Source organism: Apis laboriosa, unplaced genomic scaffold (assembly GCF_014066325.1).
Source record: "Apis laboriosa isolate Shangri-la unplaced genomic scaffold, ASM1406632v1 scaffold25_cov139, whole genome shotgun sequence".
NCBI lineage: Eukaryota > Metazoa > Arthropoda > Insecta > Hymenoptera > Apidae > Apis > Apis laboriosa.
The window spans coordinates 1,142,078-1,160,474 of NW_025222552.1; the positions used below are offsets into that span (position 1 = coordinate 1,142,078).

The window sequence follows — 18,397 nt, forward strand, 5'->3', positions numbered from 1 at the left end:
ATATTCAATATGAATAATATAATAAAAAATAGAATTCAAAACAATTCAATCAATTTCAAACAACTTATCTTAATTAAAAAGATAAAAAATTTGTTGTATATACAATGAAGAATTTAATTGTTATAATTTTTCAAAAATATTCGATTATTTTGCACTTTAAAAATAACAGAAAAATAATAAATATATAATATTTTTGTGAGAATTATTAAGAATTTTTAATTTGAATATACATATATGAATGTATAATAATTTTTTATTTGCATTTGCTTTACATTCTATTGCAGAATTTCAAATTGGATTTTACAAAAATATCTTAATATTTGGAAAAAGAATTGAAACAAAAATATTTAAAAAGAAAAGATTTTTTCTCTAAATTTATACTCTTATTTGTTTTAATATGAATCAATTAATTTTGCAATAAAAATTGTTTTTACATTCTTTAATTTTTCATTTATTTTTTTCTTCAGTATATATTCCACAGATATCGTATTTTTTCCTCTGCATATCAAAAACATTAATTTTACATTGTACGAAATAAAATCACTAGTCAAAAAAAGTCAAATCAAAGATTTTTATATTTTCTCTATAATATAGAATATTAAAGTGACAGATTAGGTGTAGATATGTTAATTCATCTGTTATGAATTATCTTATATATTATATATATGTTATATATAATTTTATATTTAGATATTTATTTTTAATTTTAAAAATAACTAAAATTTTTAAAAAGAATTTCTAATACATAATTCAAAAAAATTTTAATTATAATTATTTTCTTTTAATAAAAAATTTGCACGCAACTTATTTTATTATTATGATTCGGAAATTTTTATTGCTACATATAAATAAAAAAAAACATTTTATATAACAAAAATATAAATATAATCGTTACTTTCAATATGCATTAAAAATTATATTCGATAATAAAATATTCGATTTTATTAAAAAAAAAAAGGTCAATGTTTTGAGATTAAAAATAAGTGATAATTTTATTAAAAAAAAATTTTAGATCTACCATATATGTTTACATTTATTATTATAATATTATATATTATTTTTTTAGAATTTATTCTAATGTTTAATCTATTCATATTAAAAATTACATTTGCATCATATATCAGAGATCTTTACTCATTGATGTATCATTGATGTACAATAGCAATATGTATAAATAAATTTAACTTTAATACTATTATATTTAAATTCATCTTTATAATAAAAATCTTATAAATTGATATTATTTTCATTATATTATAATAAAAAATATGAAAATAACGAATTTTAAATCATAAAAGATGTATCAATATGATTTTTTTGCGCAATTGATATTTGAATACATAAAATATAAAATTCTATTAAATTAGATATTAATTAAATATAATATTATTATATTTTATTTCAAATATAATTATATAATTATAGATATAATATAAATATAAACTGAAATTTGCGAATAAAAAATGTATACTTTGTTATATTTGTTATAATTAATATTATCTTATTTATTTATTTACATTTTATTCTTTTTTTGACGATATTTGAAAATCTTTACTCATTATTTCTTTTTAATTTTATTTTATATAAATCGATAATACTGAAAATAAGACTGAAATGATAATGAGATTTAAGAATTAAATTGTAAACCAAAAAATGCATTGATTGATATATCTACTTTATATCTTATCCGTGATTATATTCGACAATTTAACGGAGTTAAGAAACCATTGATAACAATAAATTAATTACTTTAATATAAAAAAAATATATTATTATAATAAATCATAAACAACCTCTGTAATTAAACAAAAAAAAAGTATATAAATATAAAAAATTAAAATAATAATATTTTCTTTTACAAAGCAAAAATCTATAATTCCAAAAAATTTCCTGTGATACATTTTTTATTTGAATTGAATAATATCAATTGAAATAATAGTTTATTAAAGAAAATAATTTTTAAAGTATATGCATGATTTATAATAATAATATTTTAGCATATAATTAAAACATTATATAATAACAAAATAACTAAAATTATATCATAGTAAATTTTATTATAAATTTTATATGAAAATAAAAAAATAATATAAAATAAAATGAATAATTTTTAGAAAATATTAGAAAAGTTTATAATAACAGTGAAAACAAAGATATAATGGCATCTTTCAATGAAGAAGATTTAGAAAATGAAGATTATGAAGATGACTCTAAAGATCTTTATGGTGTCAGAGATGGTATACTTTTTTTAATTGATGCAACACCTCCAATGTTCAAAAATGATCCACAAAATGGAATTCCATATTTTTTACAATGCATAAAGGTATCACAGTTTATTATTTTTAATTATTTTATAATAATAATACTTTTGAATAATGTTATTTAAATATTAATTTAAAGTTAAATATTTATTTTTAAAGTTTTTTAAAGTAAAAATTTAAAAATTAATTTTAATTTCTTTTTTAATTTAGCAATACAAAGAAATTCTTAAGCAAAAATTAGTATGGAATAGACAAGATTGGATGGGTTTAATTTTGTTTGGAACTGAAAAGTATGATTCAGATTCTGAAACAAAAAATATATTAATTCTTAAGAAATTAAATCTTATCTCAAAGGATGATTTAAAAGATGTAATGAAAATAGGTAATCTTTTGATATATATTATACATATATATATATATATATATATATATATATATATATTGTATATATTGTACATCTTATTATAAATAAGAATAAGAAAATTAAAATAATTTCAAAGTAATTTTTGTTACAAAAGTAAGAATTATATATTAAATGCAGAGGAAAGCTATCTCTAATAATATTATATAAGAAAAAATTAAAATTTTACAAGAAAAATATAATTTAAAATTTTTAAAATTTAATTTAAATATAAATATAATTTACATTCTATTGGTTTTAGAATTTTTTAAATCATTTTTTGTCTTTTATTATATTTTATACATAGATGAAGGAAAAACATGGGAATATTACAGAGATAATGCTTCCTCTACTTCTTATCCATTACACGATGTATTGTGGCATGCAATACGAGCATTCTCGGCTGTACATATTACTATGCCAATGAAAAGAGTAATTCTTTTTACATGTCAAGATAATCCTTCAATAATAGATGATAATGAAAAACATAGAATAAGAGTAAAAGCAACAAGCTATAGTGATATAGATATCCAATTATCTATTGTTGGTTTGGGTGAAAATTGGAATCATGATTTGTTTTATAAAGATTTAGAAATGTTATCTGGAAAAATTGAAGCAGATGATTATAAAAGAACATCTTTAAAAGATTTAGTAGAACAAGTAAAGTTGCCCTCCAGAAATATGGCAAAACTACCTTGGAGACTTGGAGAAAATGTGACTATAGATGTATCACTTCGTAATCTTTCTGTGTAAGAAATAAAATTTTATCTAAATTGGTTAATATATTAACTTAATTTTTTTTATTACATTATTTAATTTAAATTCTAGAAAAATTATAGAATTTATTTTTTATTTTGATTTTAGTAAAACACAATATTTACACAAAGAAAATATAAGTAAACAAACTAATATTCCTTTAACTACACGTACATACTTTAAAGTGGATAAAGATGATATAATGACAGTATGTATTTCAATAATTTCTATATACATTGTTTATTTTATATAACATAATAATCCGCAATTTTTTTGTTTACATTATAGGAAGAGATAGATGACATAGAAAATAAGCGAACATCATCATCCGTTCTAGAAATGGATATTCGAAAATATCAAAATTTCGGTTTGGAGAAAATATATTTTACACAAGCAGAAGTAAGATCCTTAAGTACGATGCGAGAACCAGGCATTGATTTAATTTGTATAAAACATATTTCTTATCATCTTTTATATCATGTTGAAACACCATATTTTGTTATACCAAGCAAAAGTAATCGTAAAGGTAATTTTATTTTAAAAGTTAAATTTGAATTTAAAAGATTATAAATATTTTCACTAAAATAGAATTTCTTAAATATATAAAATTATTTAAAATAATCTTTCATTGCAGATAACAAATTATTATTTGGTGCATTACTCAATAAATGTGATTCAAAGAAATTAATGATAATATGTGCAGTAACAATAAGAAGTTATTCTGCTTCAAGTTTATATACTATGATACCAAATGTAAATAATGGTGGATTTTATTTATATAAAATGCCATTTAGAGGTTTGTTTTTTTAAAATATTAATTTAAACATTTTTTATTCAATGATAAAAAAATAATTCAAAAAGTGATAAAAAAATAATTTAAAATTAAAAAATAAATTTGGAAATATCAAATTACTGAAATAAAAATATAAATTTCATTAAATATTTAAAATATTTTAATAATTAGTATCTATTGATGTAATTTAATATATTGAAATACATGAAAAACACATACAAATTTATTTTTAAGAAATTTTAAATTATAATAATATATAATATATTATAATTTGGTTTTAAATTGTAGAAAATGTTCGAGATCTTAGTGAATATTTCTCAGAATTTATATATAATCATAATGAAAGAAAACCTCCAATTGAACCAAATGCAGTTGAACTTCTAAAAAATATAATGAAAAAATTAAATATCGAATATAATCCGAAATTATTCTCAAATCCTAAACTACAAGTACAACTTCAAATAGTAGAAACTTTAGCTCTAGATTTGGAACAATTTAAATCACTGCCTGATGATACATGTAAGTTTATAAAAATATATATAAATCTATAAATATTACAATATTTTATAACATATTAATATATAAATTTTTTTAGTTCCAAAAACCGAAGAGATTCATAAACTTGTAAAAGATTTATTAGATGAATATGATAAAATATTTAATGAAGAAACAGAAGACAATATACCAAAAAAAAAAAGAAAAAATGTAAGAAAATAAACGAAGTAATAGAACTAACTACATTAGAAAGTGAAAAAAAGATTAAAGAACTCAAAAAGATAAAGAATCAGGTATATTATTAAATATATATTAATTTAAAAACTGGTTTAAAAACATTATATTTGAAGAAATAAAATTTTATCTAAATTGGTTAATATATTAACTTAATTTTTTTTATTACATTATTTAATTTAAATTCTAGAAAAAAATTATAGAATTTATTTTTTATTTTGATTTTAGTAAAACACAATATTTACACAAAGAATATATTTAATAAAAAAAAAAAAATGAATTAATTAATAGGATTAAGAAATATTTTAAATGAAATATTATAAAATATTGAAGGATTTATTTAATGAAGATTTTTTTATATAATTTATTAATTTCATAATTCTATTATTATAACTTCTGATAATAAATTGTTTTATTTAAAAAATTAATTTTTCTAAATGAATTGTTGTAATTATATTTATATTATTATATTTCTAAACGATTATTATATTGTATTGATAATTTATTATATTGTATTGTTTTTGATTTATTGTACATTTTATATTTGTAATTAAATTTTGTATTGATCTATTTTTATAAAATAAATTTTATATTTATTATGTATAATATATGTACAATATTGCATATAATATACGTATATAAAATAATTTATATATATATACATATATATATACATATTAAAAACAAAGATATATGTTTTAATTTAATAATTATTGATTAATCCTTGTTATAAAAGGAATTTATAATTCATCTTTTTGTGAAGTAACTTCTATATCCTGTACATTCCCAATAAAAAGTGGTATGTTGTTTGGTTTATATTCAATTATAAACATAAAGGGTCGATCAACTATAAATTTTTCTGTTTCCTCCGGGTATGTACAACGTCGAAGTCTTAAAAAAACAGCTAATAAAAAATAACTTAATTTTATTAAAAATGTACATAAAACTTTAATTTCTTTTTAAAATTAAATTCACCTGTTGTAGCTGCAGCTTCAGTACCTTCTTCATTAATATCTATAATTGCTTTATGCAAAACTTTATCAACCATTAGTGGTGTATTAGAAATACGATTAAAATTTGCATTTGGTTTAAACATTGTACTTAAACCAAGCTAAAATTTATAATATAAATAAATTAAAATTTTCTTAAAAAAATAGCAGATAAAATTTATTATTTATACCTTATTCAAAACATTTTTTAAATCCACTGTAAACTCAATTTTAAATTTTGGAAGATATAATTCAATATCATTATTGGATCGAGTTGTATTTGCAAGCATTTCAAATGAAAAATTAGTTTGCAAATTTAAAAGACCATCTATTTGATTTGGTAATATTATTATCATTACAACATCTGGATTCTGTAAAGTATTTTTTTCTTTTAATTTTTGATATATGTAGCAATTTAATATATATAATACCTTGTATGGAATTTCAATAAATTTAGCTTGCAAAATTGGCATTTCACCATGAGTATATTTAGATTTACTATACATTGTTGGTATAAATTTTGTTTGATTTTTTAATACATGAAATATTCTATCTTTTGTATCTCTTACATTAAATGTATTTAACCAAGTACCATTAAAATATATTGCATTTATTAATATTAATTTTGTATTCTCATTAAAATTATCTATATAAAAAAAACATTGATTATATAAGTACATTGATATTATAATTATTATATTATTATATATATATGTTATAATTATTTAAAGTAATTTACCTGAAGATATAAAATAAGATATTTTATTATTTGTTTTTTCATTAACCCAAGCATTGATTTTTTGAGATGCCTCTACATTATTTTTGAAATCTACTTTTGAAATCTCAGATTGATAAATATCTTTTCCTACTGTTAAAAATTCTGTCAATATTTCAAATCCATCTTGAATATACATTGCATTCGCAATATACAATTTAACCAAGGACAATTCCTTATAAATATAGAAGATTAATTGTGAAGATTTAATTGTGAAATTAATAAATTTTTTTTTGTTATTATCATAATTTTAATAATCTTACATTTAATTTAATAATTAATGATTTATATCCCTCTTGTATTAAAATTTTATTATAGTGATAAAGACTCTTAGTTAATTCATCTAAAGTAGTAGATTCTGCACCATGAGAAAGATGAGACAATATCATATGTATTATTAATGGTGAATTAACAATATTTCCTACATTGGTAGAAGTCAATTCCTAAAATAATAATGATTAAATTTTATATAACATAATTTTTTTATTAATTATAATACAAATTTATATAATGTTTATATAATATAAAAATTTATATAATAATTTATATAATTTATACAATATATTATATAAATATATGAATTTTATTTATATATATTAAATGAACTTTATTTAAATAAACAATTTGTACAAACAATATATAAATAATTATTTATAAATGTTATTCTTAAAATAATTTTTAAAGAATTTACAGAATTTTGACAGAATTTATCAAAGAATGATAACTCAAAGAATTTATAATATAAAATATATATAAAATATTTACTCACTTTATAAAGATCTTTTGTAAAATTATTATACGAAGCAGATAAATATTTGCCTATATTTTCCTTATTATTTGAAAGAGTGGCAGATGATGATCCCATCATAATTATGAATATTATATGTAATACTACAAAATAATTTTTATATTAAAATATCATGAAAATCAATAATTATTGTAATATATAAATGTAATTATTAATATTTCATGATATATAAATGATACCTGAATAAATGATTACCTGAATATATTATAAAGAATGTCATTTTACATAAAATTAATAAAAGGAAAATAATTATCTAATATATATAAGGATCTAATAATTATAATATATTCTATAAATATATAAGATTATAAGGATCATAAAGATTAAATAAAAATGTCAAAATGTTCAAAAACTTTGATTATTTTTTTTACAATATGTTACAAATAAAAATTATTAATATATATTAATTTTTAAAACATTTAAATACAAAAATTGAAAAAATGATTTCATTATTTCTAATATATCAAGTTACTAAAAAGAAGATAATTGTTAAAAAAGGTTAAGTTTAACTAGCAGTGTGTCAAGTATAGAAAAAATATAACTACCTGTCAAAAAATAAAATAGTTTTAAAAAAAATAATATTTTATTTAATTTCAAAATATTTTTTAAACAAAATGAATTCTTTATTTTAATTTTGCCATTAATACAATAATTTCTAAAAACAAAAAATTTAACTTTATGAAAATATTCAATTATTTAATAGAATTGAAGTTTACTAACTATATATATAATGGAAATTATAGAAAATAAAGATATAAAGTATTATATTTATGTAATATTTATTTTTAAAAAAATATTTTATTTGTAAAAAATTAATATTAATTCTACATTATATATTTATAAATATGTAATATTTTTTATAATTGATGATAATTATATATATTGATAATTATTTTGATTTATTATATTTAGAATATATGTCAAGCGTATACAATAATAAAAGACAAACAACGATATATGATAAAACTCAAGTTTTTATATTGATTGCATCCAAATATTATATATTATACATATGTATATTTATTTTAATAGTATAATTTTTAAATTATATAAGGTATTAAATTATTTAAGAGCAATATCTGTAGAAATTAAAGATAATTTCTAATTAAATAATTAAATAAAGATAGAACATAATAGAAAGATAAAAAGTTGGAATTTTTGTCTTAATAGAAAGAAAATTCTTTATTTACAAATCGTATTTAAAATTTTATTGAATACGATTAATGACACAAAATTAGTAAAACTCAAAACTTTTTAGTAACAGTTTTAATGTTTGGTTATAATTTTTAAAGAATCTTAAGTAATTCAAAGGATCTTATATAAAAAAATACAAAAAAAATATAATTGTTGTAAAAATTAAAATTATATATACCTCTATTCATTTGTATTTAATATTTTGAAAATTTGTTTTATAGAGTTAATTATATTGAATAAAACAGAAATTTGTGATTATAAGTATATTGCTAACTTATGAAACTTTATATTTATTTCAAACATTTTGTCATTTTTAATGGCGTACATAAAAATATATACATAAAAATATATACATAAAATATATACATAAAAATATTCAAAAATAAAATTATTTTTTTTTAAAAAAATTATATATAATTATATTAAAATTATATATAAATTATATTTTTAAAAAAATTATTTTTTAAAATTATTGATTTTTGCGCATATTGTTTCATCATATATCATTGTATATCATACAATATTAATTGGATAATTTTTTTAATAAAATAATTTTTTCAAAGTCATATCATTTTAAATTAAACTTTTCAAGATCATTATAATTTTTTGAATAAATAATATATTTTGAATAATATTTTTGTTAATATATAATATTTTTGATTACATATATATATCTATATAATATATATAAGCAGTAAAACAACATTGTTGTTCTCATACAAAATGTTTATTTAAATTGATTTAGATCATCAAGAAAATAACCAGTGTAACAGAGCGATTTAAAATACATAACAAAACTTTTAATAAGTGAATTTGAAAAACAAAATAATAAATTAACAAAAAGTTGATTAATAATGATAAAAAAAATCGTAATAAAATCAAATTATGAGACCAAATATTTATTATAGATTATATTTATAAAACGAAATATTTATTATATTTATAATATTTATTATATTTATGAATATAAATATTTAAATATATAATAATATATAATATATAATATATATAATATAATATATAATATTTTTTTTTTATATAAAAATCTATATAAATTATCTATTAAACAATCTTTAATTAAATTAATAATTATATTTTAGTTTTGCAATTCTTTGATTATTAAATTTTATATTGAAAAAGAAAAATAAACGGTTAAAATAAAAAATTTCGAAATATCCGTTTATAAGTTTTGATATAATAATTTACAGTATATATAAAATCAAATAATAATAAATGCAATACAAATTAATACAAAAATTAATATTTATTTAAAGCAGCAATCGAGAGGTATAATAGATATGGGGAAAAAATTAAGTTTTCGAATAATTTGAAAATATTTTTTAAATTCTTTTTGCATTAAAATTATTATTAATTATTATTAAATATTAATTAATTATTTAATTATTAAATATTTTTTTGATTTATTTTTCATTTATTATTAATAAAACAAAATTTTATTGAAATTATGAACTTTCGATATGAAATTATTATTTTACTTATTTATTTATAATTTTTTATTCTATAAAAATTTCTTAATGCGTACTTTTATAAAAGAATGGATAAGTTAAATTGTTTAATATAATATTTTTTGCAAATATTTAAAAAAAAATTATTGCAATGATTTATACAAGCAAATAAAGATTTAAATTTTTTTTTAAAAAGTTTTGATTAGTTACATAAAATTATATAATTAGAGTAATAATCGGAAAAAATAATAGATATGAAAATGTATTCCCATCTTCAAAATCACATGTTATTGTATAAATTTGAATTTTCAGTGAATTAATTCGGGACAATACTTACATTCGATGAATAATGAATGATATTCGTGGAGCAAATGACACAGAAAAGAATGCCAGTGTGAACCTTATATTGCGGAACGATTCACGCATATTGGCTTTTGCCATCTCTTTCTTTCTTTTTCCTTTGTTTTAAGCTTCCTCTAGTTTTAACTTTCTTAGTACTTTTCTTTCTTTCTATGTACTGTATAATACTCTTTGCATACAAATTTTGAAATTTCTTTCTTATTTATCATTGTTCTTTGCTTCATTATTATTAATATCTATAATTATGCACAACTATTTATTTATGATTAAACAATTATTTATGATATAAATAAAATTAAAAAATTTGATTAATTAAAAATATAATTCGATTAATGGTCAAATATGATAATAAAATTGTAAATTATTCTTTGAACCTTTTTTTTTGATATAATAATTTTACATACATTTTTTATTAAAATTAAATTTTTATTAAAATAAATCATTTATATCGCAATAGATTGATATATTTTTTAATTATTATTATTATTATTATTATTATTATTTAATTATTTTTTAATTATTTTTTATATTAAAATGATTAAATTTGATTAAATTTTTGTTTGCCGAATCATAAATTAGTGAAATATTTTTATATTTAATAGCATTCTATAAATAAAATGCAAAAAATAATTTTTAATATAAAACTATAAAAATGAATAAATACTAATTGTTTTGAAATAAAAATTCAATCATATTCTTATGTAAATAAAATTTTTTTGTAGAAAGTACGAAGATTTTTACACATTCATTATATTTCTTCTTATCTCTGTTCATTTTTTCATATATTTCTATTTTAGCCTTCTTCGACATCCTTTCTCTGTTTCTCCTTTTTACTTTCTCTTTCAATTTTTCATTTCATCATCATCTTTCACATATCGATTCCTCCCTTCTCTCTGTATATTCTTCTCTTTTTCCTTCTTTTTCGTTTTCTTTTTCTCTCCCATGTCACTTCTTTTCACTCTTTCCATCAATTTATTTCTTCTCTCTCTTTTTCTCTCTCAATAGTCACCTATGGCTGACACACGAAAATGTGATATACACACGAAATTGTGTTTGTTAGTTACAGACACACATCCTGATTACTAATTCACGAAGCCACGGACTACTTCCTTGCCGTGTTGACACCAAATCCTATATTCCAATCGAATGGAGAGTGGAGACGAACACAGTGATCCTTACGAACTTGCAGATCACATAAAATGTTGGCTGATTGTGCAAACGCCAGATGGAAACTTCCACGAAAATTGAACAGAAGATTTGATACATAAGACTTGATTTTTTAATTCTATAAATAAAATTCGTAAAATTGCTTTTCGATAGAATTTGTTGTCAATCTGGAGTAAATTATAACATAGACTACTGATTAATAATGGGATCAAGTCCATATTAGGTTAGATTTTGTTGTCAATGAAATGGCTGATTTCATAAATCCTTTTCAAAATAATTCAAAGCTAAGTATACTATATAAATGTATAATCATTGAATAATATTTATTATATATTAACTTAAAATTTGAAGCTAGATAAATACAATTTATACAATAAATAAATACAATAAATACAATATTATTGTTTTATTATAAAGCAAGTTATATATTATAATGAACTATAATAAAATGTCGATTATTCAAACCTCGATTATTCGAAGCTTAGTTATTCAAATAATAATAAATTATTATTATTCGAATACAAAATAAATATCTAAAATAAGTATCGTATCTAAATGATTAATTTATTTTTCATAATGCATTTATCTTATTACATTCTTTATATAATAAACATTCATATTTAAAAATTATTTAATTTTTAATTGTTTCATTTATATTTATAAATTTGATTTTATTTAATTTTTTTGTTTTATCATTTTATTTTATTTTATTTATTTGAATATTTATTTATTATATATTTATAAATTTTAATAATCTCTTTATTATATAATATATTGTATTTTCCATTTCACAGGTAACCAAAAACATTTTATTGCTTTAGTAAAAAAAAAAAGAAAGAAAAAGAAAATAATAATTTAGTATAATAACTATGTTTATAAAGAAAAAAATAATAAATATTAAATAAGATTATTTATAATATTAGATATATATAAACTCATAATTTAGGGAAACGAAAAATTCTTCTTCAGCACTTTTCTAGAGATGATTGTTCAAGTTTAACAAGAATTATATTATATATACGTTATATATATATTATTAGTTATGTATAATAAATCCAAATTTTTAAAAAATTATGAATTGAATAAGGAATTTTCATTCATAAATAATTCAATGCTATAATTTTTTTTGCAATTTTTATTTTTTCAATTAAAATTTATTGCATTGAAGATAGTAGACATACAATAAAATTCTAAATATACTCAATTTATTATATGTATTTAATTTTAAATATCAACAATCATTTATATTTTTTAAATCAATGTTGCACAAATTGATTTTTGTTTTATTATACATTTTTTAATCATAAAAAAAATATTGAAATTTTTTTAGTTAATTTTAGATAGATATTATTAATAGTTGATTTATGGAATTTTAATTCAAATTGTATGAAAATTATATATATATATAATAATAATTCACATTGTATTATATATATATATATATAATAATTCACATTGTTTCTCAAATTTGATTCGAATAAAATCAAATTTTAAGATAACAACATTTAAAATATAAATAAGATGAAAACTTTCCTACTAAATTGAATCATATTCAAAATCTTAAAAAATGCGAAAGTGACAGAAACAATAATTAAATCAAAAATGAAATGTATCTCAAAAAAATATTTTATCAATTGGAGCATTCGAATCAAAACGGATATGAGAAATATGATCAATGATTAGAATGAAAGAGGAAACTTTCTGGTATTTACAGTTAGATCGCTTCGATGATCAAGGCGTTGCTTTCGCTCCTCGTTCTCGAATAGAATTCTAGATTTTTCATTTGTCTCAAATCCGTATCATTCACGAATTATCACATACTATCGCGAACTTTCAATTTAATTACAACTAATACAGATTCTTTATTTTAAAAACTAGAAACATAAAACAGTTTCAGAAATGGAGTTGGATGAAATGAGAAAAAAATAATAGTGTAACGAAATTCTAAAAATTCAAAGTTTAAAAACAAGTTTAAAAACAAAATTTAACAAAATTTAAATATATAGTGATTGAAATATGAAGAGTAAAAATGCTTTAATAAGAGTTTAAATTAGAAATGAATATAGTAATATAGAATTTAGGAATATAATATAATAATATTTATATATTAATATTCATAATATTTATATAATTATATATTTATATAAATAATTTCATTGAATATGATGATTTAATGATAGAATCTTATTTATTAAAATCTAAATTAATAAAATATAAATTGATAAAGAAACTATTTAAAACAATTTAAAAATTTACATATATATATATGTAAATTTATATATATAATATATATATATATTATTTACTATAATAATTATATATATATTTACTATAATATACATTATTTATTATAAATATTTATTAAAAATATTTATTATAATATTTATTATAAATATTTATTATAAATATTACGAAATTCAGTTATCATTAAATGATTTAATAGAATAGATTTCAATTTAGAATATATTGAAAAGTTAATTCAATAATTATCAATTATTTCTTTTTAAATTTTTATAATTCTATAATTTACCTTGTATTTACCATATATATATCAATATTTTTAAATCGATTTCAATATCGATAAATTAACTCAATAATCATCAATTTTTTTTTAAATTTGTGTATAATTCTATAATTTACAAAATATTTCTCAATTTTTTAAACCTAACAAATTATAATAATAATAAATTTTTTACAAAAAAATTTATAAAATATCTATGAAATATTAAACTATTTTTATTGAATATATTTGAGAATAAAACTTTTGCAAATTGATCTAAGAATTATTTTTTGCAAATAAACATTGTGTTGAGAGTAAAAATTATCATTTTTGCAATTTGCAATATCTCAAAAGTAATCTTCAAAAGTTTTATTCTCAAATATATTCTAAGATATAAAAGGATATTATAAATTTAACAATAACATGAATTGATAAAATAAAATATGAAATAATGAAATATTGATTTATAGAGGATAATAGATCAATATGTTAATTTATGAAAAAAATTTATAATTTTTAAAATTAAAAATAATTTGCGAGTATTTATTTAATGTACAATTTCTTTGAAAATATGTTCCAGTTTCAATTTTGTTAATTTTATGTAAATTTTGTCCTTCACTTGACAATTAAATTGTCAAGGAACGATAAAGATAAAAATGAATCGTAGCATCCAAGAAGTTCGGCGAAAGTGATTAATTATCGACAAAATGTAATTAATTCTATCTGCAATATATTAAATTGCCTGACATTAAGGTTTAATTGCTGTTATGGAAGCAATAAAGAATGTCGTTAATTTCGATTATTTTTTTTTTTTTTATATCTTATTTTAATAATTTTGTAATTTAAACAATATAATGGATATTTCTTTTATCAATTTTTTTTTATTAATAGTTCATTTTATTAAATGAATGAATTTCTCAAATTAAATAAATCAACTCCATTTTTTATAAATTTTTAAATTTTACATTATGCATGTCTAATTTTTTGAAAAAACAATTAAATTATTTTTTTATAATAAATATATGATATAAATTTTAAAATAATAAATGTTAAGAAATATTTTTAACATCATTTCTTTTTCTAACTTATAGCTGGTCATTTTAAAGAATTTTCAAATTACTTTTTTAATTTATAAATAAATAAATATTTTTTTAATTAAATTATTTATTTATTATTTTACAAAATAAATTTCTGATTTGTTATTATTATTTGTTATTTGATTTCGATGAAAATAATTAGTTTTTTAATATATATCAAGTGATTATATTATTATTGTTTCTTATTAACACTAGGATTATTACTATATTTATTATTCAATACATATTCTGAAAATTATTTCATAAATGTGTTTTTTTAATTAAAAAATAAATATTATTTTTTTAAATAATCATTTCATTTATTATTGATTTAATTGAAATATATTATTTATTAAATAATAAATAGCTAGTTTAAAATAATTATTTTTCAATTATTATTTGAAATAAATTTAATCCAAATCTAATTAGTAGAATTGATTAATTTTTGAATGCTTTCTATATGGCTTACTTTTGATAAAATTAATAAAAAAAAGTAAATAAAAAGAACAAATAAATCTAATATTCTTTAACACATAGATTCTTAATTAAAATATAAATATAAATATAATGCTGAAAATTTCATCGAAATCAATTAATACAAAAGCGACAAGCATTGAAAAATATAAAAATCTGTAAATTTTAAAAAATGATTGAATATATTTTATCATATCGAATCATGAAAGTTTCATCTCTAATAAATTAATATTGTTAAAATATTAATTATAATTTAAAATATTGTTTTTAATATTATTTTTTAAATTCATTGAGAAAATAGCTTTTCAATAAGTTTGTGTCTAATTTTATTAAATCTATTTTTATTCAGATATAAATAAAATATTAGAGATTTATTTAAAATTCAAAATATATATTATTTCAATTAAACATTAAACTTTATTTATAGATCTATTTCTAGATTTATGATTCCGGATATATTCCGAATAATGTTCACACAAAAAATATATGTTTTTAAAACAAATGACATAATTTTTTACTAAAAATTTGTAATTTTATAAGTTTGTAATTGTATCATTTTTCTCTTAAATCAATAAAAAACTATCTTTTACCAATAAATATTATAATATTTGTATAAAAAAATAGTAATAGTATTCATAATAGAAATAGTATTTCATAAGTAGTATAATTAAAATATAAATATATATATTTGAATAAAAAAAATTTCATAAATAAAAAAGAAAGTATAATGAAAAGAAATTTAATTTAAAAAATGGTCTAATCAAAAGATAGGATTCTTATAAAAATAATCGAAATCTTAGAAAAAATTATTTTTGCAAATGAATTTTTTTATACCTACAATGATTAAAACATAAGAGAAATTAATTCTTGTGACTAAATTGAATAAATTCTTCTGATAATAGTTTTTATTCAAATAATTGTTCAAATAAAATTTTTATTTTATTTTTTATTCGTTATGTTAATTTATTTTAAATAATATCATTCGAAAAATAAATTATTTCGATATTTTTTATTTTATTATTTTGTTAATTATTTTTTATATTTTTCTATGGAATGATTTTCTATAAAATTTCTATTCTATTCTTTTTCATGCTTTTCTTAATTAAAACCTTCTTACATACTAAACAGAGTATTTAAATACACTTAATTATTCATTATTTTTTAATTTCTTTCATTATTCGAAATAATCAAATATCCGATAAATAAGATTTTAAAATTTATTCGTAAACATTTTATTCCAAATAAAATTTATTTCTAGCACTTTATTGACAATAATTTCTTATTTTTCTTATTTTTTTTATTTTTATTTAAAAAAAATATATCTCACATGTTTCACATTGCCATAATAACATTCTTTGATCGAACAAATTTTATCAAGGAATGGCGAAAGAATAAGCATAATTTTCTTCCAACTTTTCAATCCCCTTCGCATTTCCTTGTCAATATAAAATCACTATTCGAATTGAATCCAATGAAAGACTTATAGCTCTGGGTTTTCATTCAGTCGGAAAACGTGTTCCGTGTTCCGTCGTAAAGTCGGTGCACGCTTTGGCCCGGTCTTTTTATCGAACGGCACAATGCACGTCCTCTCAAGAAAGGGAGAAAACGCAACGAGCCACGTGGAGAAGAACACACGAAGAAGGTAGTAATACACACCATGGTCGGGAAAGAGGACGGCGAACGAAGGAGGTGGAAAGGTAAGCCCGGTATAAAAGAGTCGTTGCGAGTTGGCTCGTCTGTTTTAACACTCTCTTGCTCAGTGGATATCACGAACAACTCGCGTCGTCGACTTAGACACCATCGACCGACTCGAGGATTCTTTCTTTTTTTTTTTCAACGAAGAAAAGACGAGAGGTGAGTCACAAGAAGACTTCTCTTGGTCCACGTTTGCCCTATTTTCGGCTTTTACTGTTCGACCCTCTTTGTGGACGTTCGTGGACATTTGCAGTGGTTGTTGACGTGACACAGTTTCAACCCTGTTCGAGACCGGACTCGATTACATCGGTGGATGTATCTACATATTGTAACGAAGTTCCTTCGATTGATTTCTCGGTTCGAATAATTATTCTGAGTGATGCTGTGTGCGATGATAGTGGCATGGCTTTTGTCGTGTGCTGTCTTTGCGTCTCGTGATGATAGTTTCTATTGATATTGTTTGTTGGTCTATTAAGAAATTTTTGGTATATTTTTGGAATTTTTTTAACACAATGTTTGGTTAGAGAATCAAGAAATCATTATTAGGGATGGAATGAAATTTAAATTTTTAAAAAACTTGATTTTGAAACTTTGCGAAACTCTCGAGAATGCTTATTTCTTTTTTGGTATGTCTATTTTATTCAAATCTAAAAATTGAATAAATTTTTTAAATTCAGATTCGTAATAGTCAACAGTATATAATAGATATAATAATGTTCTTGGCTTGTAGAATATTGAATTTTTATATTTATTTTTTATTTTTTCTCTATGAAAATTATTGCAAATTTATTAATTGAAATGAAGCAATAGTTTAAATATAAATTTAGTATTTAATTTTTTTCGATTATTATTGAATAAAAACCAGTTCATATTGCAATTTTTCGTACGAATAATTTATACAAATTATTTTTCATTTTTGAAATTTTCGGATCACAAAAATTTCGAGATTTGTTA

The 18,397-nt window shown here is 18.3% G+C and overlaps 3 protein-coding genes across 6 annotated transcripts in view; 2 read left to right on the forward strand and 1 right to left on the reverse strand.

Moving 5' to 3' along the window:
• Positions 1-1,699: 1,699 nt before the first annotated feature.
• On the forward strand, positions 1,700-5,071 carry LOC122713608 (ATP-dependent DNA helicase 2 subunit 1-like). 3 transcript variants are annotated; one of them, XM_043934209.1, is made up of 9 exons: positions 1,700-1,715; positions 2,115-2,323; positions 2,472-2,643; positions 2,969-3,410; positions 3,526-3,625; positions 3,706-3,943; positions 4,052-4,213; positions 4,499-4,729; positions 4,806-5,071. In XM_043934209.1, exons 2-9 carry the CDS (start codon positions 2,159-2,161, stop codon positions 4,925-4,927), a joined length of 1,632 nt encoding a protein of 543 aa, XP_043790144.1. In that variant the 5' UTR covers positions 1,700-1,715; positions 2,115-2,158; the 3' UTR covers positions 4,928-5,071. The 3 variants fall into 3 exon arrangements, with proteins under 3 accessions (XP_043790144.1, XP_043790143.1, XP_043790145.1); XM_043934208.1 differs by lacking the exon at positions 1,700-1,715 and adding an exon at positions 1,775-1,816; XM_043934210.1 differs by lacking the exon at positions 1,700-1,715 and having other exon boundaries at positions 2,031-2,323; positions 3,248-3,410.
• A 501-nt stretch (positions 5,072-5,572) lies between these two features.
• Positions 5,573-8,119, reverse strand: LOC122713601 (leukocyte elastase inhibitor-like). Of its 2 annotated transcripts, none has more exons than XM_043934202.1 (8): positions 8,057-8,119; positions 7,473-7,594; positions 6,967-7,146; positions 6,668-6,878; positions 6,360-6,574; positions 6,120-6,299; positions 5,915-6,050; positions 5,573-5,843 (listed from the first exon to the last, which is right to left on the reverse strand). In XM_043934202.1, exons 2-8 carry the CDS (start codon positions 7,569-7,571, stop codon positions 5,680-5,682), a joined length of 1,185 nt encoding a protein of 394 aa, XP_043790137.1. In that variant the 5' UTR covers positions 7,572-7,594; positions 8,057-8,119; the 3' UTR covers positions 5,573-5,679. The 2 variants fall into 2 exon arrangements, with proteins under 2 accessions (XP_043790137.1, XP_043790135.1); XM_043934200.1 differs by lacking the exon at positions 8,057-8,119 and adding an exon at positions 7,707-7,754.
• A 9,606-nt stretch (positions 8,120-17,725) lies between these two features.
• The window catches only part of LOC122713642 (protein PFC0760c-like), a 34,029-nt gene continuing 33,357 nt past the window's right edge, over positions 17,726-18,397 (forward strand). Inside the window, exon 1 of the mRNA XM_043934280.1 lies at positions 17,726-17,800. Coding sequence (XP_043790215.1) covers positions 17,757-17,800 — 44 coding nt within the window. The 5' untranslated portion in view covers positions 17,726-17,756. The remainder of the gene's footprint in view (positions 17,801-18,397) is intronic.